General features: G+C 37.9%; 1 protein-coding gene across 1 annotated transcript; it reads left to right on the top strand.

Moving 5' to 3' along the window:
• The first annotated feature begins 1,424 nt into the window (after positions 1-1,424).
• Positions 1,425-21,902, top strand: LOC126379193 (fatty acyl-CoA reductase 1-like). Its single transcript, XM_050027873.1, has 14 exons — positions 1,425-1,511; positions 5,203-5,289; positions 7,772-7,888; positions 8,473-8,630; positions 9,841-9,931; positions 10,381-10,526; positions 12,064-12,173; positions 13,797-13,880; positions 14,298-14,406; positions 16,728-16,804; positions 17,636-17,798; positions 19,206-19,298; positions 19,932-20,096; positions 20,923-21,902. The coding sequence occupies exons 2-14, from the start codon at positions 5,215-5,217 to the stop codon at positions 21,095-21,097; spliced, it is 1,563 nt and encodes a 520-aa protein (XP_049883830.1). The 5' UTR covers positions 1,425-1,511; positions 5,203-5,214; the 3' UTR covers positions 21,098-21,902.
• Positions 21,903-23,111: the final 1,209 nt, after the last annotated feature.

Here is a 23,111-nt window from a genome sequence, read left to right as displayed (position 1 = left end):
TCGGAGAAAAGCCGCAAAGAGGAAATCTGAGTAGACTCGATGAGAGTATTCGTAAACAGGAAGCCAATTTTCGGGCTTTCACGAGAACCGTGTCGAACATTATCGTAGAAAACATTGTGGAGAAATGGGAGTTTGAGGATGCCCTAAAAACATTAGAAACAAGATGGGTAGCCATTGATAACTTGCATTTGGAAATTGACAGTGAGTTGAATGGCAACAATCTACAATATGAAGCAACATTCTCCAAATACGAGAACCAGTTCCATACATTGAAAAAAGAGATAAACAAAAAGATGTGGTCAGTATCTTATAGAGAAAAAACAACACCAAAATTAGAAATCCCGATTTTTAGCGGCAATTATAATAACTGGATGTCATTAGTACCGAATCAACAATAGCAAAAATGGTATTCTAATTAAGTACCGGATTTTTGATGGAAAACCTACTTAAACGTAGGCCCCGATTCCTGCAGACACCGCCTAATTTTCTTGTAAGTTATATCCGTCATTTTCATATCCGTCGAAAAGGAAAGGGACGGATGATTCAGAGCTCTTAATTTTAGGAAGAATGAGTAAATGAATGAATAACCCGGGCGAATCAAAAGGTACGTCGCTGGTATGCAATCCGTTTGACGTGCTGTCTACTTAACTGTGTCGGGTTATTGACGGATGTAAAATTTTTAGACGGTTGGTTTAGATTTGTGCTTAAAATTGACGTGTGTTCCATAAATTTTATGCTTGTCGATTACCCGTCCCTTTCCTTTTCGGCGGATAAGAAAATGACAGATATAACTTAAAATAAAATTAGATGGTATTTACAGGAATTAGCACCGTAAGCTACATAATATATCCACAAAATAGAAGAAGAAAGAGGTAGAAAGGGCCAAGTGAGCGCAAAACGCGCGCCATACAAGTATGAGCAAATAGTTCACACTCCAACTTTGCACTCCACTCATCCGCAAACTTTACGACACACGGAGCTCCGCGATAGTACTTATATTAAAAGATCGTCTTGTGCATTGCAACCTGCAAGGAGATGTCCTTAGAAAAGATTAACACACTACGATCTCCTCTGAACCGGTGTGCGTATATGAAGCGATTGATGAATGTCGAGGAAGCAAGAGAAGTGTGTCAGGATCGAAGTAAATGGAATTCTATAGTCTCTGCTTACCCCGGTGGGAATGAATGTAACCTGCAGGGTAAAAAAATCAAATATCGACTATCATGCATCCTGAGATCCCTCTTTATCACCAGCCGTAACCTGAGGTTACGTTATGCCTCAGAAACGCGTTTCTCGGGAAGGTTACACGGTGTCCCTTCTGGTAGTATTGTTTACTCTTTGACACTGCAAAATTGAACCGAATTTCCTTCAGCCTGTATGTGTACAATGCGCATTATGAATCTGAATTACAAATGCAGGGACCACTGGTCGTAACCTTAGCGAATATCAGTGCATAATACGCAGGCCTAGTACAAAGTACTGTTCCTATACTCACGTCACTGTTTATTAGGGTAAGTCTCTGTTTTTTTTTTATTTTAAGGGGAGTTTTTTGGGTGTATAATCATAATCATGATCATTTATTTTTTGCTTAAAACATGATATTTTAACATGGTAACAAGTGTAAATAAGTACATCAAAAAAAAAAGTACAAGTACATTAAATTCAAAATTCAAAATTCAAATTCAAATTCGTTTATTGCAAAAAATGTGGTACATATATGGCAGTAAAAGTAGTAAAATTATAGTTTCACATATCTAAAAAAAAAAAATTAAAAATCTAAAAACAATGCTAATTAAAAAGAGCTATTATACCGTAGGCGAATTTTTAAATGATAAGTTTTAATTTTAATACACACTTCCTCTCTTCCCTTCAACGTTGCTGTGCCCTGCAGGGTCCGTGCTTTAGTTCCTATGCCTATGTAACACCCTATTGTACTATACGGAATGCGATAATTGAGAACCATGTTTTGCTTATAAAAATAGACATGCAATATTGGTAGTGTGACGGGTAAGCTTAAACAGTTTTATCTTATAAATACTTCAATTACATACAGTAACTTTACCATCAGGACCCCGATACCGACCACGCCAACGTGGTCGACGATTTCCCTCAATCAGCGCTTATCGCTATCGACCCACTAGGGTCGATTAATGCTTTCAAATATTTTTCCTCTCATACGACGCCCTGAGCCGAAGTTTGTGCTCAACTGGGCACCCTCAGGCCTGTTGTCTTAAACGTTGTACCGGGTGAGAGCCTTCAGCCTAATTTTATTTTAAGTTATATCCATCATTTTCTTATCCGTCGAAAAGGAAAGGGACGGATAATTGTCAACAAGTTAATTTTAAAACGAATGAATAACCAGGGCGAACAAAACGGCGTCGTCGTCTGAGAAGATTATATTTGAAACAATCAATCGACCGCAGTGGCCCGATAGCTGAATGAGGGAAATCATCGACCACGTCGGCGGGTCCATAAGTATTTGTTGTCGCGAGCTGAAACCTACAATGAAAATCATATTCAAGTCAAAAAAATATCTTGTCATCATCATCTCAGGCCTTTACATCTTTATCAGATGATTCAAACAGCGTTTCTGTGGCAGCTTTTAAAATGGCTGTAAATGTAACTAGTCTCAAAAGGCATCTCCGGCAAACTTGATTTGTATGCTAGATCAAAAATAAAATATAAAATTCTGTTTTCTAAATAAAAACAGATCTAAAACTAACGATACACATATCCTGTTTTCTATTTAAGTACTTAACTTATTTATGAATTTTAACCATGAACAATTTAATAAGTCCGACATTGGTGCTAATTCTTGTAAACACCATCTAATTTTATTTTAAGTTATACCTGTCTTTTTCTTATCCGCCGAAAAGGAAAGGGACGGGTAATCGACAAGCATAAAATTTATGGAACACGTCAATTTTTAGCACAAATCTAAAATAACCCTATCCTCGTAACGCCGAGATTTCCAAACACAATAGTTAAACAATAGGATTTGGATTTTAAAAGAACATTCGGTTTTACGACTCTATAAAATTTTTGCAGTTTGCATACCAGCGAGATACGTTTTTGATTCGCCCGGGTTATTCATTCATTTACTCATTCTTAAAATTAAGAGCTGTCAATCATCCGTCCCTTTCCTTTTCGGCGGATAAGAAAATGATAGGTATAACTTAAAATAAAATTAGGTGTCTCCTCCAAATTAGGAAGAATCGGGGCCATTTTATCAGGTTTTTCTATGACGTAAGTATTTTCATATTTTGACGTTTAAATAAATAAAAAGTAACTGATTTGACTAGTTGGGAACTATATGCGGCAAATCTACACACCAAACACTTCAGGACCCCGATACCGACCCCGCCGGCGTGGTCGACGATTGAGGCTGAATGAGCGATCATTCAGCGCTTATCGCTATCGACCCACTAGGGTCGATTAATTCTTTGAAATATTTTTCCTCTCAGACGACGCCCTGAGCCGAGGTTCGCGCCCAACGGGACACCCACAGGCCTGTTGTCTTAAACGTTGTACCGGGTGAGAGCCTTCAGCGCTCCCCATTTGTCCGGCCAAGTAGTTAATGCCAACTGCGGCAAATCTACAATAAGTAACGCCAAAAAAAAGGCAAATCTACAATACGTCACGTTCAAACTACAATCGAAAAATGTAAAAGTGCTCCTCTTCACTTCAAACCAGCGTTGCCAGATTTTTTTTGCCAAGTCGGGTTAGGAACTTTTTGAGTGCAAAAAGCGGAATTCTTTCGTCGAAAGCGGGACATAGTAAAAAAAAACGTATACTTATAATAAAAAGTTTTCGAATATTTTCTTTTAATTTGATTTCAAATTACGTTTCCGTGACAATAGATAGAAAATGTATCCATAGAAAATGTATTTTAATAAAAATATGATATTTTTAATCAGATTTACCCTATCGTTAAATAGTTGAGTCTTATTCGTCTTCTGAATAAAAAAATGGAAATCAAAATATTTTTTTTTAAGTTTAATTTATTAGAACTTATTTATGAAAGTTTTATTAGTTTTATTTATTACACACTTGTCTGTGCCATCCGCCCGCGCTTTCTTAGTACCTACGTTGCGGCTTTTTGGCGGGAAACGGGAACGGGACAGTTGCTTTCTTCATTGAATAATCTAAATAATTAATACGAAGTGGTGTTTTGTGGTTAATGATCGCATTTAGTTAGTCGGAAGACATTCGCGAGTGTTATTATATCGGAGTATTGAATAAACAAAGTGTATCTGCCTATTTCGCTTCGTGCCAGGAAGCCGCTTCATAACTCGAAAGTTTATGCGGACTTTTGAGTTAATTCGTTTGGGGTTCGGAGTAGGAGTCTACTCCGAGGGTGGGGGCTTAGGTTTCATCATCATCACCTTTCATCATTTCATTAATCATCAAGAAAAAAAATACGTAAGACATGGCTGACCCTTTGCCTTACCCTGCGGGAAAAACCAAAACAAAAAATTAGTACGTTGCACGCACGGTCGAGTTATTCCCGAAAAGCGGGACTGAGCCTGTCCCGTGCGGACATTAAATTTTGATTTAAAAATCGGGACGTCCCGCCAAAATCGGGACGTCTGGCAACGCTGCTTCAAACATTTCTTTTTTGAATAATCAAACGTTCCGTCGATATCGCATGACATTCATTGCTTAAACTAATGCGGATATGGAAATCATTTGACCTTACAACTGCAGAAGTTATTCATGCAAACACAAATACATATACATGAGCCCACGGCTATATCCCAATTGGGGTAGTCACAGGTACATCCATCGCAAGATGAACCAAGCTACGCCTCACCGAGCTTTCTGTTATACCAACGTGATAGGTGAACCGCATCGCCGTCGATAATGGTCGAGCCTTGTAAGTGACATAGATATCATAACATAAACAGCCTATATACGTCCCACTGCTGGGCACAGGCCTCCCCTCAATCAACCGGAGGGGGTATGGAGCATACTCCACCACGCTGCTCCACTGCGGGTTGGTGGAGTTGTTTGGGCTATTAGCCCGATACTCAGATGATTCAAACTTCCAATGTCTTAGCCAAACAAAGGACAGTTTCACAAAGACGACAATGTTTCCATCGGGAATCGAATCCGGACCTCCAGATCGTGAGCCCAACTCTCTAACCACTATACACAGTAACATGTTAACAGATTTTAACCCTATATTATTATGGTCTTCAGCTGTAAGTGACAATGGCGCCCTCTGTGCCGGAGTTCTACAAGGGGAAACATATCCTGATTACTGGAGCCACTGGATTTGTTGGAAAGGTAAATTAAAAAAGGTTGATTACATCTGCTTTTTACTTTTTACGCAACATGTTGAAAGTTAGCGCGCAACTTTTGTTTAACAAAATTCTCTTTCTACGCATCTTAGTGTAGGAAAGGGTTGTGGATCCCAAAATGAATTCCTCAGGCGACGAAACTTTGCAGTATGATAAAGTATTGTTAAATAGACAGAATCAGAATCATTTATTCAACGTAATTATCATGGATAAACTTGTTGAAGGTCAATGTAACATTTTTGTATTTACGTCATTTCGCAAGGTGTTGTGGCTGAGGAGAAAAAATGACAAGAAACTGCAACAGCAACACATCTTTTAAAAACCAATGAGGGTATACATTACAAGTTATTTAATAACTAGACAGACACATTACTAGACAGAACTTTATTATTATTATTGTATGTCTTTTTCATATCTCGGGCCTATGGAGGCCCGGACTTTTGGAAGGCGTGCGTGGGGCCGAAGCCAACACGTAGAGGCCCCTTAAGACAGTTTAATCTAAATGTGGTGTGACACCAACCGGCGATTATCCCTGTATGCACTATGGGAGTGCACCCAAAGACAATCCCCAGTTCGTGTAGGACTATTGCAAAATATGGGAACAAAGGGAACTGGGCTATTGGGTTGGGGGTTAGTGGACCGGGATACTGGAGCTATGGGGGACTATGGCGCCTGCTCGACCAATGTTGGTAAACATGGATAAATGAGCAGGCGGTGACTCGCCACTCACTGGATGGGCCGCCTATCTAGCCGACGCGACTGGACGGCAAGGCAGCAACATGGTTGTGAGCAGCTCAGGGTGTCGAGAGGTGTACACCGCTTTCTGCGAGGCGGTTTACCCGCCTCACCAACTCGCGACTTATGCATCTTTCACTTCCACCCTGCGAGCGTATAGCTCTAACGCCCCACTCTGGCCGGCCAATGAAGGCAAGCCAGAGGTGAGAGTCCTGCGGCCCCCGCTGGGGTCCACTCCGGCCGGCCAGTGAAGGCAAGCCGGAGACGGAGGGCCTGACCGACTCTCGGGGGATCTCAGCTCCGTGGTGTCGTCACTCACCTACAGCTCGCCACAAGCTGGCCTGCGGAGACTGACTGCACTATTGAATTCACCAGGTTCGCTGATGAATTCACCAGGGGGCGATGGGGTCGTCACATCCCGACGCCTTTATTATTATTATTATTATTTTTACACATAATAACTAAAGTAGACTTAGGTACTTTATAAATATGAAAAAAAGAGGTAGCGGAAGTTAAGTGAACTGAAATGTCTTTAATGAAATGAAATGAAATAATTAATTAAAACAGAGTTACAATTTTATTTTACATGATGATGACTCCTTTTAGACTACAAAGTCTGTGTTAGGAGGCATCGCTCTTCACTCCCAGTTACATCTAATAATCTGAGTGGCATAGTTTTATTTTTACATATTACATATCGGTATTTATAAATCGTTTATATCTTTCTTCAGAAAAATTCTCAGTCAACATTTTCTTCGCCAGGAGTATCCATGTTAAATAACGCGAAATTTCTGTATAAGACCGCTAGAGAAGAAAAAATTGACAGAAATTTTCTGAAAGAAACGACGGACAAAAAAGTCATAACTATAAAAAATAACAGTTCCTTTTGACGAAAATTTTGGATTCATTGTCATACAATAAACTCAGTTATCCTTTTGGTAAAAAAGGTAATTTTAACTGAGATATTATTCCATCGAAAATATTGACTGTACTATATTGTACTTTTAGGTACAACCTTATGCGGAAGGTATTTGTACTTTTGAATCCCGCAAGATCGGGATTGAATTCTCTTGACCTTCAACAAAATCCATGATAATTATTATTATTTGTACGTCGTTTCCATATCTCGGGCCTAAGGAGTTCCAGACTTTTGGAAGGCGTGCGTGGGGCCGAAGCCAACACATAGAGGCCCCTTAAGACAGTTTAATCTAAATGTGGTGTGACACCACATGCACTATGCGAGTGCACCCAAAGACAATCCCCGGTTCGTGTAGGACTATTGCAGATTATGGGAGCAAAGGGAACTGGACTATTGGGTTAGGGGTTAGTGGACCGGGATACTGGAGCTATGGGGGACTATGGCGCCTGCTCCATCAATGTTGGTAAACATGGATAAAATGAGCAGGCGGTGATTATTATTATTATTAATAGCCCTCAATGTCCCACTGCAGGGCAAAGGCCTCTCGTCCCTTCTTCCACTCCTCCCTGTCCCCAGCTTGCTCGCGCCACCGTTTCGAGAAGCGGTCTAACTCGTCGCGCCATCTTTTCCGCGGCCTTCCACGACGTCTGACAGCATTTGCAGGAACCCACTCTGTAGCTTTTTTGGCCCAGAGGTCATCGGGCATTCGGGTAACATGTCCAGCCCAGTTCCATTTCAAGCATACAGCCTTTCTTGCTTCGTTAATTACGTTAAATAAATGTTTCTAATTCTAAACTAAAAGGGCGCATTCCAGGCTCTAGTTGAGAAGCTACTCCGCAGCTGCAAGGGTGTCAGTACCATATACCTGCTGATGAGGCAGAAGAAGGGACTCACCAGTGAGGAGAGGCTCAAAGAACTGATCAACCAGAAGGTAAGATAGACCACAAAACATTTTAATTTCCTTGTCTTGGCTGGGGCACTCCCGTGCCCCCAGATATTGACATAACATAACATAGCTTCACGACTGTATCCCCGAAGGGGTAGGCAGAGGTGTAACAGTATACAGGGTGTCGCTGTCGGTGACACCGGAAGGAAAACTTGGAGGGATGAACATGATTCTGAGTTGATATCAAGTAGAAAACCATCGCAGAAGTACTGAATTGAAAATAATTTCATCATGAATTTAATAGCCACGCTCTTGTCCGTTGTCGGAAGTCCCGGGTTCGAATCCTGGTGGGGACGTAGGTATCACAAAAAGCACTATTTCACCAGTCTCATTCACACACCCGGTTGTCCGAAAATATAGATGATCCGTGCATCGGAAAGCAAGGAAAGCCGTTGTTTTCGGTTATTACTTACTGATGTAAGTACGTAGTCGTTACTTGAGACACGGGGCCTTTGGCGGCTCAATAGTAACCCTGACACCATGGTTGATGAAGTTGGCGTGAGTGCTGAAGGCATATCTCTCTTATTTATAAGTATGATATATGTCTTCTAATCGAACCCTTCTTCCAGGTCTTTGACCCTCTCAAAGAAAAGGACCCAACGTGCTTCAAGAAGCTCCGTCTCATCGCTGGAGACATCCTGGAACCAGAACTTGGCATATCTGATGAGGACCGGAAGCTGCTGCAGAGTACTTGCAATATGGTCTTCCATAGCGCCGCTTGCGTCAGGTATGTACTATGTACAGTCATGAGCAATATAATGTACCCACTTTAGGACTCTGTCGCACTAACATATTTGACATTCAGTGAGACTTACAGTTCAATTTGGCAAAAAAGTTAATGTGACATGGTATCAAAGTAAGTCTGTATACACATTAATGCTCGACTGTACTATGTACAATCAAAGAGCAAAGATTCAGTCACTGAGCCCAGCAAATTATTTGTAAACAGTTGTGAAATTATGAACCATTAGTTCATAATTATAAAAGGAGAATGGGCGAATCTGGTCCAAGAACCTCCACTGATAAGACTTATTATGTACTGAAAGCTTATGCTTTCCCTATGATTCTGGCAAAGATCTATCAGATTCTGTCCCGGGGTTCTTTTTCTACGGCCATGTTTGTCAAAAAACTGATTGGACTTTTGCACCTTATCGTACCTTCTGTCACGGACAAGCGCCATCTAGTGCTTTTTTTAGGAACCAATTAGTTCGTTTCGTTCGTTCGTTTTTATCTGAATGTCAAGATATTTGAAAATGTAACTTAGTGACCGAATCGAGTTATGAATGTGGAGAAAGCAAGGGAAGTGTGTCAGGATCGAAGCAAATGGAATTCTATAGTCTCTGCTTACTCCGGTGGGAAATAGGCGTGAGTTTATGTATGTATGTATGTAACTTAGTAACCGAAAAATCTAACAGATGTCGCTGATAACTGAGGTGTGTGCATGTACCTCTGACTATAGTGGTAAGATTACGATACAGCATAACTTAAGCTTATTTTGTTATTGTTTTTAGCCTGGACATGAACCCTAGACCTTTTGAATAACAGTTGAACGTACTCATTACTGGGTTAAAATAATCTGAATACTTAATGTATTACGTAATTATTGTATATAAATGAATTTGAAAAGGACTTATGTGTAATTATTTTTATAAATTAACATAATACGGAAACTTACCTTCAATCTTTGTTGCTTTCGTCGTTTATATTAATGAAAAACTTACAGGAGTGTATTTCACTACATAGTATAATTACATAAGTAGATTATTCAATGAAGAAAGCAACTGTCCCGTTCCCGTTCCCGCCAAAAAGCCTGTTCCATAGATGTTTGTTTTTGGTTGGTTGAAATTGCCCCCGAGAAGGAGCAGGCAAAGGGACATAGCCATACAGCCTGGCGAAATATTTTTGTTTCGATTATTTTGATTTGTTTTTAATTTCAGGTTTGATCAGAAACTTAAAGATGCAGTGGCTATGAACACTACTGGAACACTGAGAGTGTTAGAACTCGCTGAAACTATGGAGAAATTGGAAGTAAGTTCGTGCTGGAGGAGGCAACATTGACGCAATTCGTTTGAAAAAAGGAATTTGCTATTTGACATTTCCGCCTCCTCCGTGGTCTAGTGGTTAGAGTGTTAGGCTCACGATATGGAGGTCCGGGTTCGATTCCCGATGGGGACATTGTCGAAATCGCTTTGTGAGACTGTTCTTTGTTTGGTTAGGACTTTACAGGCTTGAATCACCTGATTGTCCGAAAAAGTAAGATGATTCCGTGTTTCGGAGGGCACGTTAAGCCGTCGGTCCCGGCTATTAGCCGTAAAAACACCTCCACCAACCCGCATTGGAGCAGCGTGGTGGAGTATGCTCCATACCCCCTCCGGTTGATTGAGGGGAGGCCTGTGCCCAGCAGTGGGACGTATATAGGCTGTTTATGTATATAAGCATAGAAAAAATACTGCGTATTAATATGTGGATTTCGCCAGGTATTCGTACATCTGTCGACAGCGTACTGCCGTTGTCATCTAGATGTGCTGGAGGAGAAACTGTACCCAGCCGTCCACAAACCCAGGAAGATCATGGAAATCGTCGAGTGGATGGACGATGATCTTCTCAACCACTTGGAGCCTAAGTAAGTGCTTATGTGTGGGTGGCGCGATGTCCGTACTTCACTCAGTAGGTACTCAGGTCTCACAGAATACCAGCAGCGCGGCCCACGCCGGGGCATCAGAATGAGGACCTTTTATTCGGGACACCATCTACTACACATGGGTAAGCCGATATGACGTTATTTTTTTTATTTTTTTTTGACGTGACTTATTGTAGATTTGCCGCAGATGGCATTAACTACTTGGCCGGACAAATGGGGAGCGCTGAAGGCTCTCACCCGGTACAACGTTTAAGACAACAGGCCTGAGAGTGCCCCGTTGGGCGCGAACCTCGGCTCAGGGCGTCGTCTGAGAGGAAAAATATTTGGAAGAATTAATCGACCCTAGTGGGTCGATAGCGATAAGCGCTGAATGAGGGAAATCGTCGACCACGCCGGCGGGGTCGGTATCGGGGTCCTGAAGTGTTTAGTGTCGCAAGCTGATTGGCTGCCTCTATTGCTAGAGTAATCGGGTCGTCGGGATCGTATATTACGTCCTGCCGATATGACGTCATATTTAATTTAGGTATAAGTTTCTGTGTTCGTTTTCCATGTTTCTATATAGAAAATATTAGCGTTGACTTTTGATGTGATTCTTTATAATGTATATGTCGCAGGGATATAATAAAAACGGGGATTTGATCAATTCCCTAAGGGATTTAATCAAATCACGGAGGATGTTAAAATAACAACACGATTTTATCATTTCCCTAAACAAATCTAGTGAATTGAACAAATCCCTAAATTGGTTCAGTGAAATGACAAAAATAATTTTGCTTTGGTATTTTAAAGGTTTATTTGGTAAGATGTCGGGGATTTGGTCAAATCCCCGTTTTTATCATATCCCTTCGACATATATACCTAATGTAATCCGTGTCTGTGGTGTCCTAAATACTTAATAAAATGTTTCTTTCTTTCTTTTGTAAAAGTACCTACAAGCCGAGTTCATTCGCGTGCAGCCTAATATAGAATTTCATACAAACGTGCTATCCATTTTTACCCCTTTAGGGGTTGAATTTCGCAAAACCCCGTCCTGGTGAGCACCTACGTTCTGAAACGAACCTCCATGCAAAATTTGATACTCTTAGCACTTGTAGTTTCTGACATTTGTTTGGATTGCGTGTTTACTATTAGGTATATGCGCAAACGTCAAATTGTAATATTGCTTTTTTATAGATGATTTTTTGTAGCCTTTATAAGTCCCCTGACCATAAAAGTGGTGGTTCCGAGTTTGATTTCCCATCGAGTAATTTTCTTCTACAAAAAATATTGTAGGATTACGATTATTCGAAGCATATAGGTACGGTCACGAGCATTAATATGTATACACTGTGGTACCATGTCACATTAGCTTTTTTGACAAATTGAACTGTAAGTCTCACTAAATGTCAAATATGTTAGTGCGACAGAGTCCTAAAGTGGATACATTATATTGCGCATGACTGTACAGGAAGTATAATATGCTGCGAATAATCGTAATGCATAAAAATTAAATATAAATAATTAAAATAATTATTTACAGGTTGATATCTTCAGAACCCAACACATACTCCTACACTAAAGCGATCACAGAAGATTTAGTAGCGGAATATGGCACCAAATTCCCACTGGCCATTGCAAGGCCATCTATTGGTGAGTAGCGGAACTAAACCAATTTTATACATGAGAAAAAAAACATTATTATTATAATTATGTTATTATTTTTTTATCTTTATTCTCAAAATTCGCCATCTAGTGATGATAAAAAAAAAACTGTGATTTACTGTTGATAGGCGCCAGATTGTTGTCACTAAAATGTGTTATGTACACTAGTGCGAGAGAGAATATCTTAATTCTTTCTCACTCGTGCACCATAAATGGACTAATTGAGAAAAACAAACTAAAAATTACTAATTGAATAAACTTATTTATTATTATTACTGGAAAATAACAAAGTAAATATTATGTTTTACCGCCATTTTGTCAACTATCTATCACAGTATTTTTTATTGTCACTAGATGGCGGTAAATTAAAAGTTTGTTTCATTTATTTAGTTCAAAATCTGCATCATAGATGGGGCTATAGACGTTAGTGTAGATTCCTTTGCCCGGTTTTATTTTTTTAGTATGCGATACATTTAGTTATAACAAACAAACAAACAAGAAACAAGAAACAAGAAACATTTATTGAGAAGCTGTGTAGGTACATACATGCAGGTGTCAAACATTATAAAATTGTCTCAACAGCATGTCCATGTCGGACGTACAATATTACAAATAATGTCAGTATTGAGCATCAAGGAATTAAGTAAGTACCTAATAATTAGTCACATTATAAACATTTGTCAATTTTAAATATCATTGTTGTTGAAAATATTCATTCAAGTCATAAAATTCCATATCAACTAGCCAATTTTTTAGACGTTTTTGTTGTTTGTTATTATGTACTTATTAAGTTATAATACCATCATCATAAATTTAAGAGCCACGCTCTTGTCGGTGTAGCATTCTCCGTAATTGTCTATCAAAAGCAAATTCTTTGACTTCTTTATGAGACACGACTTTCGTCTATTCTTTTATTTGTTCTATGTACTCTAGAATGTACTACATACATACATAAAGTCACGCCTATTTCCCACCGGGGTAAGCAGAGACTACAGAATTCAATTTGCCTCGATCCTGACACACTTCTCTTGCTTCCTAAACATTCATCAATTTCATACACGCACGCCGGTATAAAGTAGATCGTACTGAACCTTTTCTAAGGACATCTCCAATTTCGTCAATGTACGCTCTTCTAGGTCTTCCTCTAATGATGTAATTTCGAAAACGAAACTGAGAAATGAACACATTTATTTCACAAAGACTCAGAACAAGGTACAAGGAAAAACTAAAGACTATAAGGGTGGTATTAATAAACTGATCTCAGCTTCAAGACCGCTGTCAAGATCATGTCAATGTGACAGTTCTCATATAAAAACAGTGACTTGAGCACGATCTTGAGGGCAGTCTCAGCTAAGATTCGTTTATTAATACCACCCTTAGGGTGGTATTAAAAAACTAATCTCAGCTTCAAGACCGCTCTCAAGATCATGTCAATGTGACAGTAAGTTCTCATATAAAAAACAGTGACTTGAGCATGATCTTGAGGGCAGTCTCAGCTGAGATTAGTTTATTAATACCACCCTAAGTGGGCAAAGGCTTTATCGCTAAAAGCGATCTCTTCCAGACAACCGTCAATAGAGGATTATAAACTTTTTCTGAATGTTTTAACAGTGACTTCCGCGTGGAAGGACCCGTATCCAGGATGGGTGGACAACCTTAATGGGCCCACTGGCCTGCTGATTGGCAGTGGAAAAGGTATGCCAAACAATCTGTAATAATTCTTCCTCATACAGCGCTTCTTCTTCTATCGTGTGGATTGTGAGGTGAATTACCAACCTCATCAACCCTGGTGTCAGGGTTACTATTGAGCCGCTAAAGACCCCAGACATGGCTTATGTAACGACTACGTACATTCAGCAGTAAGTAATAACCGGGACCATCGGCTTAACGTGCCTTCCGAAGGATCGTCTTACTATCGGACAATCAGGTGATCAGCCTGTAATGTCCTAAGCAAACTAGGGATCACAAAGTGATTTTTGAGATATGTCCCTGGATTCAAACCCGAGGCCTCCGGATCGTGAGCCCAGCGCTCAACCAGTGAACCACGGAGGCCATTACACGGAGGACAGCGCTTATAGCTATTGACTCGAAAAACTATTATTTTTTTTCCAGGTGTTATCCGCTCCATGCACTGCGAGCCTTCCTACATGGCAGACGCCATGCCCGTCGACGTCACCGTCAACGGATGCATTCTACTTGCATACGCTACTGCACTTGATAAGTAAGTACTCCTGATCTTTTGGACATGGCTAGCTGTAGATTTGGCCAAATTGGAGATATCCCATTGTATGACAATTAAAATCTACAATAGTATTCCAAATGCTATCAAAAAAACAGAAAATTTAAAGTCATAAAACAATTAAAATTATTCCTACTAAACAAAAGTTATTATAATATTGAAGAGTTTTTTAATGATAAACAGATTGTTCGATGAGGTGCTTAGGTAAGTATATAATTATGTATTGTATATTTGCTTGAGTACTTTATTTAATTTGTATAGTTTTAAATATTATAAGTTAATAAATAATATAATTTTTTAAATATTGTATTTTAGACTGTGATGTATATTAGTATGTAATAATTTTGTAAGTGTATAATAATTTTGTTACCTTTAACTTGTTTAATTCATAATTAACTATGTTACTTTCTAATATTTTTAATAATGAAGCTGCTGTCACCTCTTACGTTGCTGTGCCCTTGCAGGGCGTCACATGTACCTAATACCATGTATGTAACACCTAACTACTTGTGACTTTGCAATGATTAAATGAATATGAATATGAATATCCCTAGAAAAGGTTTAGTAGTACGATCTTTTTTTTTTTGACGTTACTCGCAAATGGCATTAACTACTTAGCCGGATACGATCTTATCTGAAGCAACGCGCACGTATGAAAACGATTGATGAATGTGGAAGAAGCAAAAGAAGTGTGTGAGGATCGAAGCAAATGGAATTCCATAGTCTCTGCTTACCGCGGTTCTAAATAAGTTTATGTATGTACGGATGTCGCAAATGACATTAACGGTTGGATAAAAGGGAATCACTGAGGGTTCTAAAGACAACAGGCCTGAAGGCGCCCAGTTGGGTGAGACCTGGATATAACGCCTCGTCTAAAAGGATGTGATGTAGATACTAAGTAGATATTTTTTTTATTAAAATATGGAGAAACGAAGAACTCCTAACTCACTTGGTGGTAAGTGAGAATGGAATTATAGATCTTAGCAAATACTTAATGCGGAATTATTCCTAAGGGGTTACAAAGACCACATCAAAGCGGTTCATCTAAAAAAAACAATATTGCTTTTTGACATTTCTTGCCATCACACCCTTACTTTTATAAGCGCAAATGTCAAATTGAATTACAATTTTGATTTTCAGATGAAATTCAAAATTCAAATTCAAAATTCAAAAATATCTTTATTCAGTAGGTAACATAGTTACACTTTGAATCGTCAATTTTTACATAACGAACGTCTCATCCGCCTAAAACTACTGCAGCTTCTCACAACCTGTATAGCCGGGGAAAAGAAGCTGCAAGAAAAACCTCGGCACAGGGCCCTAGACGTTCTTTTTTAAAAAAAATAAAATAAACATAAAATATTGATATACAATTGAGTAATTTAGCTGCCTAATATCAGTTCTCAGACAGTTAATCCCATGCATTCATATCTTCTAAATAATCACTAACTTTATAAATTTGGTCGTGTACTAGGTTAAAAAGGTTTTTTTATTGAACTTAACATCCTTAAATCTAAATACCTTTGAAATTTTGACATTATTGCTTAATTCAATTCAATTCATTGACATTGTTACTTTGTTTTTGCTATTTAAATTATTATTAATTGCTATAAATTTTATGTTATTCATTATTTTTGTATATGTAAAATTGTTATGTTCTTGTCATGAAATGTTTAAATATGTTAAATGGATTATTATTATTATATATAATGTCGAACACAATGTAAAAATTGTTAACGATTAAATAAATAAATAAAGATAAATTATAAAATTGTGATTACTAAATGAAGACAGATTTAAAAGTAACGAAAAATTTTCTTTTTTCTATTTAACTTATTCATTCATTTTAATCAAGAAAAACGTAATAATAAGTCCGACATTTTATCACTTTTTTTATGACGTCACAGTGTGCTTTTTCGTACAAATTCCATAGTAATTTCCTGTTTTGACGTTTAGAAAAAAGTAACTGATTTGACTGGTTGGAAACTAGCCTTTTCTTGTACGGTCACGAGCATTAATATGTATACACTTTGGTACCATTTCGCACTAACTTTTTTGACAAATTGAACTGTAAGTCTCACTAAATGTCAAATATGTTAGTGCGACAGAGTCCTAAAGTGGGTACATTATATTGCTCATGACTGTACCATGTCACATTAACTTTTTTGACAAATTGAACTGTAAGTCTCACTAAATGTCAAATATGTTAGTGCGACAGAGTCCTAAAGTGGGTACATTATATTGCTCATGACTGTACGTAATCTTTTTAACCCCTCTGATTTGTCATATTTCCTCCGTCACAGGCCAAAAGAGACTCGTGTGTACAACATAACTCTCTCCGGCATCGTCAAAATGACTTGGGCTGAAATTATTGAGCTGGGTAAGTTGGAAGTACTCTTACACACATTATTTTAGAAAATATCTACTTATTTACCGTTTCATCAAACTTATAGAATTATAAAAATATGTATTTTATTATATTAATAATAAATAATAATAAGTTTACAAAAATGTTTTGAAGTCTCTGACTCTTAAACTAGACGAATCTGTGTCTCAAGAATCAGCGGCTCTCCCAAATGGTATCAATGAAATTTAGAATAAAGTAGGTAAATTCCTAGCTATAACTCTAAGGAGCGATCTGATTATTATTGGGGTTATAATATTAAAATAAAATATAAGTTGGCCATTTCATTAAAATATGACCATTTCATGAAATGGTCGAACACGTCATGAAATGATCAATTTTACGATCTGGCCACGACATATAAGGTAAATTGTTTGAGTTTTACGCGGTTATTATCATAATTAAAACACATAATACCCATAATTAATGCGGTAAAAACTCGATATTAAGCACAAATCTAAACCAACCGTCTAAAAATTTTACATCCATCAATAACCCGACACAGTTAAGTAGACAGCACGTCAAACGGATTGCATACCAGCGACGTACCTTTTGATTCGCCCGGGTTATTCATTCATTTACTCATTCTTCCTAAAATTAAGAGCTGTGAATCATCCGTCCCTTTCCTTTCCGACGGATATGAAAATGACGGATATAACTTAAAATAAAATTAGGCGGTGTCTGCAGGAATCGGGGCCATTACGTGTTTTAATTATACATTTGTATGTTTTGTTTGTGTGCAATAAAGTATATTTGATTTGATTATGTAATCATTGATGGCTGATTGTATTTTCGTTCCTTTTACAGGTAGGAAATGGGTAAACGTGTACCCCCACACTGTAGCCCTCTGGTACCCTGGTGGTACTGTCAAATCCTACTGGTGGACTCACCAGATCTGCGTAATCTTTCTCCACTTGATACCAGCATATTTGGTTGATGGCTTGCTGTTTTTGATGGGGCGAAAAACTTTGTGAGTCATTTTTGTGTCACGCCACATTTAGATTAAACTGTCTTAAGGGGCATCTACGTGTTGGCTTCGGCCCCACGCACGCCTTCCAAAAGTCCGGGACTCCGTAGGCCCGAGATATGGAAACGACATACAAATAATAATAATAAAGTTTATTTAGGTAAAACCTGCGACACACATAATACATTTACAACATTAAAATATACACACATTAAATTAATATTTAGTTGGAAAACATAAAGGTATATGGGTGCCGCAGTCCAGGGTTCAGTGAAAGTTTACCCAGAGGGCAACACTGATTTACATCACCTTTCGACGAGGTCAAATTTGTTTGGGGGCTGGAAATTTTGTCCAACAATGCGATCTTGTAGGGTCGACTTGACGTGCCCATTTGCGTGTGAAAACCAGGTAAAAAGGCCAAAAAAAAAAAGGAATCTTTTTTGCCTTTTTAACCCTTCTTAGGGCATTTTTCTTGCTTTCGTGCTGACAGTTAATCTATATAAATATGAAGTATTGTAAGGGAAAATATCTACAGGTAGTGTTCATAATGCCTGATTCAAGATTTCATTCATGAAAACAGATATACAGGGTGTTAGTGACATCGTAACGAAAACTTTGTAGGATGATTCAGACCTTGATTCTGAGTTGATATCAAGTGGAATTTTCCGTCGCAAAAGTATAGAATTGAAAATAATTTAGAAATCTAAAAATATCATGACTTTTCGACGGAAAATGCTTCGGAAGGCACGTTAAGCCGTTGGTCCCGGTTATTACTTACTGATGCAAGTACGTAGTCGTTATATGAGTCATGTCAGGGGCCTTTGGCGGCTCAATAGTAACCCTGAGACCAGGGTTGATGAGGTTGGTAATTCACCTCACAACCCACACGATAGAAGAAGAAGAAGACGGAATATACCACTTGGTCTGAGTCATCCCCTCAGTATTCGTTACAATGTCACTAACACCCTGTATAATCTGATCTACAAGATCCCACTGCTGGGCAGAGGCCTCCCGCTCGTCGTTCCATCACACACGTGACGACTTGAACGTTTGTCGGAGGGACTGGCCGGAGTGCGCACAGGACCGCGAAAGATGAAAAGATAATATTGGCAAAAAAATATCAAATCATTCATTGTATGAATTTAGTACATAATTGGTCTTAAAATTTATCTTGCGGACCACCGAACTCTATCAAAAAAAAAAAACAAAAAATATTAAATGATATTAATGTACGGTCACGAGCACTAATATGTATACACTTTGAAACCATGTCCCATTAACTTTTTTGACAAATTAAACGGTAAGTCTCATTAAATGTCAAATATGATAGTGCGACAGGGTTCTAAAGTGGGTAAATGATATTGCTCACGACTGTAACTATGCTAATTGTTATTTTATAACTTATTTCAGCATGGTGAACGTTCAAAAGAGAATCAGCCATGGAATGGGTGTCATTCAGTACTATACAACTAAGGAATGGTACTTCACTAACAACAATTTCAGGTAAATGCTTTGTTTTTGTTATTTTATACAATAATTATCTTTATTATTATAATAATACAATCTGTCATATAATCAGAAACATACGTAACTTCGTCACGTCCAACTACGCGTTTAAGTGTTCTGATTCTGACCTGGTCCAAACGAACCCATTACACTAGCGGCATTGCCCCGTTGCACAGCCACTGACAGGCGTTGGACCAGGTAAGACGCAGACCTAGGGTCACCCCCTCTGACTTTGAGTCTCCGGCCGATCTCCCTGATCAATTCCCTCGCCTCGCTACACCAAGGACCTGCAGTCTCAAAAGCCATGGGCACGGGGTTGTATTTTATCTTGTCTTGTCGGAGTAGCATTTTCGATTCTTGTTTATCAAAGGCCAATTCCTTCACTTCCTTATAAGACGTTCACCTTCGCTTTGATCTGTTCCAAGCTCTTCTTGGTCTTCCCCTTCCTCTCTTTCATTGTTGCTTTGCTTGTTTGCTAACGTCATTACCAAAGCAAAAAATCGCATTAAAAAAACTTTTGTACATTTTTTCTGTAGCTTATCGTGTCCCACAGTTCCTTATTCAGGCAGACGGTTTTGCCACGACCCTTTAAAGGTATCCAATACGTCAATGGTCAAGTTCTTTTTCCAGAGCCCTGCGCGAAAGGATCAGCAAAGAAGACGACGAGACATTCTTCACCGACGTCTCTTCAGTAGACATTCCAGAGTACCTGAAAGACTACATCCTTGGAGCCAGGCAGTTCGTCTGCAAGGAAGACCCGTCCACCTTACCCAGAGCCAAGAAACTGCATAGAATGTGAGTTTTATTCTCAAAGTCAGAACTAGGGGGCCAAAATGGCCACTTTAGCAATTCATCTAAATCCAAATCATTTCCTGAATTCCGAGCATTATTGAAGCAATTCTGCTATTTTTTGGTAAAATATCCTTCTAAAATCCAAACTCCACTGCTTATCTATTGTGTCTGGAAATCTCGGTCTTAGAAAGTTAAATTATTGTTTACCGGGCGAGAGCTTTCAGTGGTCACCATTAGCTCGGCCAAGTAGTTAATGGTATCTACAACAAAAAAATAAAAAAGTCTAATGGGGCATTACTTATAGTCATTATTTATAAAACCCATAAATTATAAGTTTTTATTAATAGTTAACAAATATCCTTGGTAGCCCAGTTGGTATAACGCTTGCCTCTCACTTTGAGGTCGCAGGTTCGAATCCAACACAGGCCTAAATATATATCAGTGCTCAGCGGTGAAGGAAAACATCGTGAGGAAACCCAAATTCCCGAGAAATGCATTTTCGGAGGTATGTGACCTAACCTGTATTGGGCTGGTTTTCCCTTCGCGGGTTGGAAGGTCAGACAGGCAGTCGCTTCTGTAAAAACCGGACCTGTCAAGTCTTCAGGTTAGGTAAGCGGACCCTGTGGAGAACGGGATAACGCTAGGGAGATGCAATACAATACAAATATACTTTATTTGACACAACATTCAAAACAAGTTTTACACACATGGACGAAAGATACAGCAAAGTCTGCTGGCCTTATTGCTAAGCAGCAATTTCAACCAGGCAACCAGTGGCAAGAAAACATTTTGAGATGATGATGATGATGCTTTTTTTTCTCTTTCTCAGACGCTACGTAGCAGACGTGATACTGCAAACGGTTCTACTGTGTCTTCTGCTGTGGTTTTTGTATTCATATTCGCACGTGTTCACTTCTGTGGTCGGTACCCTGGACAGTACTCTGAAAAACCTCTCACCAATAGACCAAGCAAAAGCTGAAGGCTTTGCCAGTGTGACCATGTGATGACAGTTGAATTAATACGTAGGTTTTAATTAATGTATTTTTATTGAGGGACTTTCCAGGCTTTGTACAGCTTTAACTTCATAATTACCTATTTTCTCAATACTCGGATACATAATTATTCCAAAATACAATGTAACGGCAGAAGCATATATAAAAATAATTGTTGCTTGATATTTGGATCAGATTATGTATAGTTTATGTAAGTATAGTTATTTTGATCAGAATAATAAATTAATTATGTCTGTTATCCATGAAATTAGAAGATTAAACGAAGTAAATATATCTATATTTATATTGTATTCGAAGAACGTAGCCTGGATGGTCCCGTATTTTATACCATTATGAGTAGTAGTATTTACATTTTCTCAAATGAGAAGGCAATGGAACACAGGCATACAGCCATACAGCCTATTCTGCACGACGATTATGATACTAAAAAAAGTGTTAGGTAGCTATGACCACTAGATGGCGTTAGTTCTCGGGAATTTGGCATTATTAAAAAATAATTTTGGATATGGTACGACCACGGTATTCCATTTTTGATTTAATAAATAATTAAGTTATATAATAAAAAAAAAATCCGCTGAAGAAACGCTGTTTTTAACGCCATCTAGTATGTTTTTTAAGAAAAAGTAGGGTAAGTTATTATTTTTAGCACGAAACAAAAATAAAATCTTTATCAATTAATATTGTTGGTAAAAATATATGTTTTTTATAGTTGAATAAGTAATTATTAGCTATTTTTTTAATTATAAGTAAGTGTAATTGCCAGATATTTTTTTTGAAATGCAAGTAAAGAATTTATTTTTGTAAGATGCACCTCTTTTGTAAATAAAAGACTAAAAAATAATTAATAAAGGATTTTAATAATGTTTTATTCTTATTTCCCTAAATTCGAATATTTTCTAAAATATGGAAAAATGTGTCTAGTGTGATAGACTAAATTACATAAAAAAGAGATGAATTGTTTTTATTCATTAACGCTACAATTTCACCAAAAAATATGATTTCTAGAAAATTATTATTGAGAATCTTTAAAAAGTTTTTTTTTCCATTTAATTTCATAAAATATGATAAACTCTGGCCATACTATAAAGTTGACCATGTCAATCGTGGTACAAATAACAGACTTGGTGGCTTGGTACTCCTATGGGGCTAAGGGCGTGAATATTTTAATATTACATACAAACATAATAATATTACATATTTTTGGTGCCACTATTTCACAATAGATGGCGGTAGTAGTTTCATCACTTTGTTTTATTTACTTACGGGTTTACTTATAGTTAGCTAGATACTTCAGTTTAGTCACAATTTGCAGGGATTATACATTTAAGTACATACCTATAGTCTAAATACGATTATATTATTGTACAGTCATGAGCAATATCATGACCCACTTTAGAACCCTGTCGCACTCTCATTATGTGACATTTAATGAGACTTACGGTTTAATTTGTCAAAAAAGTTAATGTGACATGGTTTCAAAGTGTATATATATTAGTATTCGTGACCGTACCTACCTATTTATTGCATCAGCCAATTTATTCCGTAGTGACCTAGATTAGGTACCTACATACCTACTTGAAGCTGTTTATCAAATCATTTTCCAAAAATATAGACTACATTCTGAAGCATTATTTTGTAAAAAAATGTAACTGGTTTCCAACAAATACCAAATATTACAATTTGCAATTTGTAATAGTAATAAATTGAAAACTATAGAAAATGCTTTTACTACTTGCCACTAGATGGCACTATAATTTATACAGGAAGTACTGACACCATTAATGATTTTCAAACGATTGCATCAGCCAAATCTTTTGCTATAGCTATACAGTATAGACCTCAAAGCTATAACTAAAGTTACACATACGTTGTAATTTATTAATGCATCCATTCCGAGATAAGTCGATTTATCAAGAGTTAAATTGGCTACAATTCCAATAAATAGGAGTACGCGCCACGCAAGAAGTCCTGCGGTTTTTAATGGAACTAATTGAGAAGTCAATAA

The sequence above is a fragment of the Pectinophora gossypiella genome, chromosome 28 (genome assembly GCF_024362695.1).
Source record: "Pectinophora gossypiella chromosome 28, ilPecGoss1.1, whole genome shotgun sequence".
NCBI classification, from domain to species: domain Eukaryota; kingdom Metazoa; phylum Arthropoda; class Insecta; order Lepidoptera; family Gelechiidae; genus Pectinophora; species Pectinophora gossypiella.
Note: the sequence above shows the minus strand (reverse complement) of the source record. Positions and strands in the feature narration are given on the sequence as shown.

Excerpts from the sequence above, each read along its gene's own strand:
- LOC126379193 (XM_050027873.1), top strand. The coding sequence starts at position 5,215 with ATGGCGCCCTCTGTGCCGGAGTTCTACAAGGGGAAACATATCCTGATT. Across the intron at positions 10,527-12,063 it reads CTCAACCACTTGGAGCCTAA|GTTGATATCTTCAGAACCCA; the intron begins GTAAGTGCTTAT and ends AATTATTTACAG. Across the intron at positions 17,799-19,205 it reads TTGATGGGGCGAAAAACTTT|CATGGTGAACGTTCAAAAGA; the intron begins GTGAGTCATTTT and ends AACTTATTTCAG.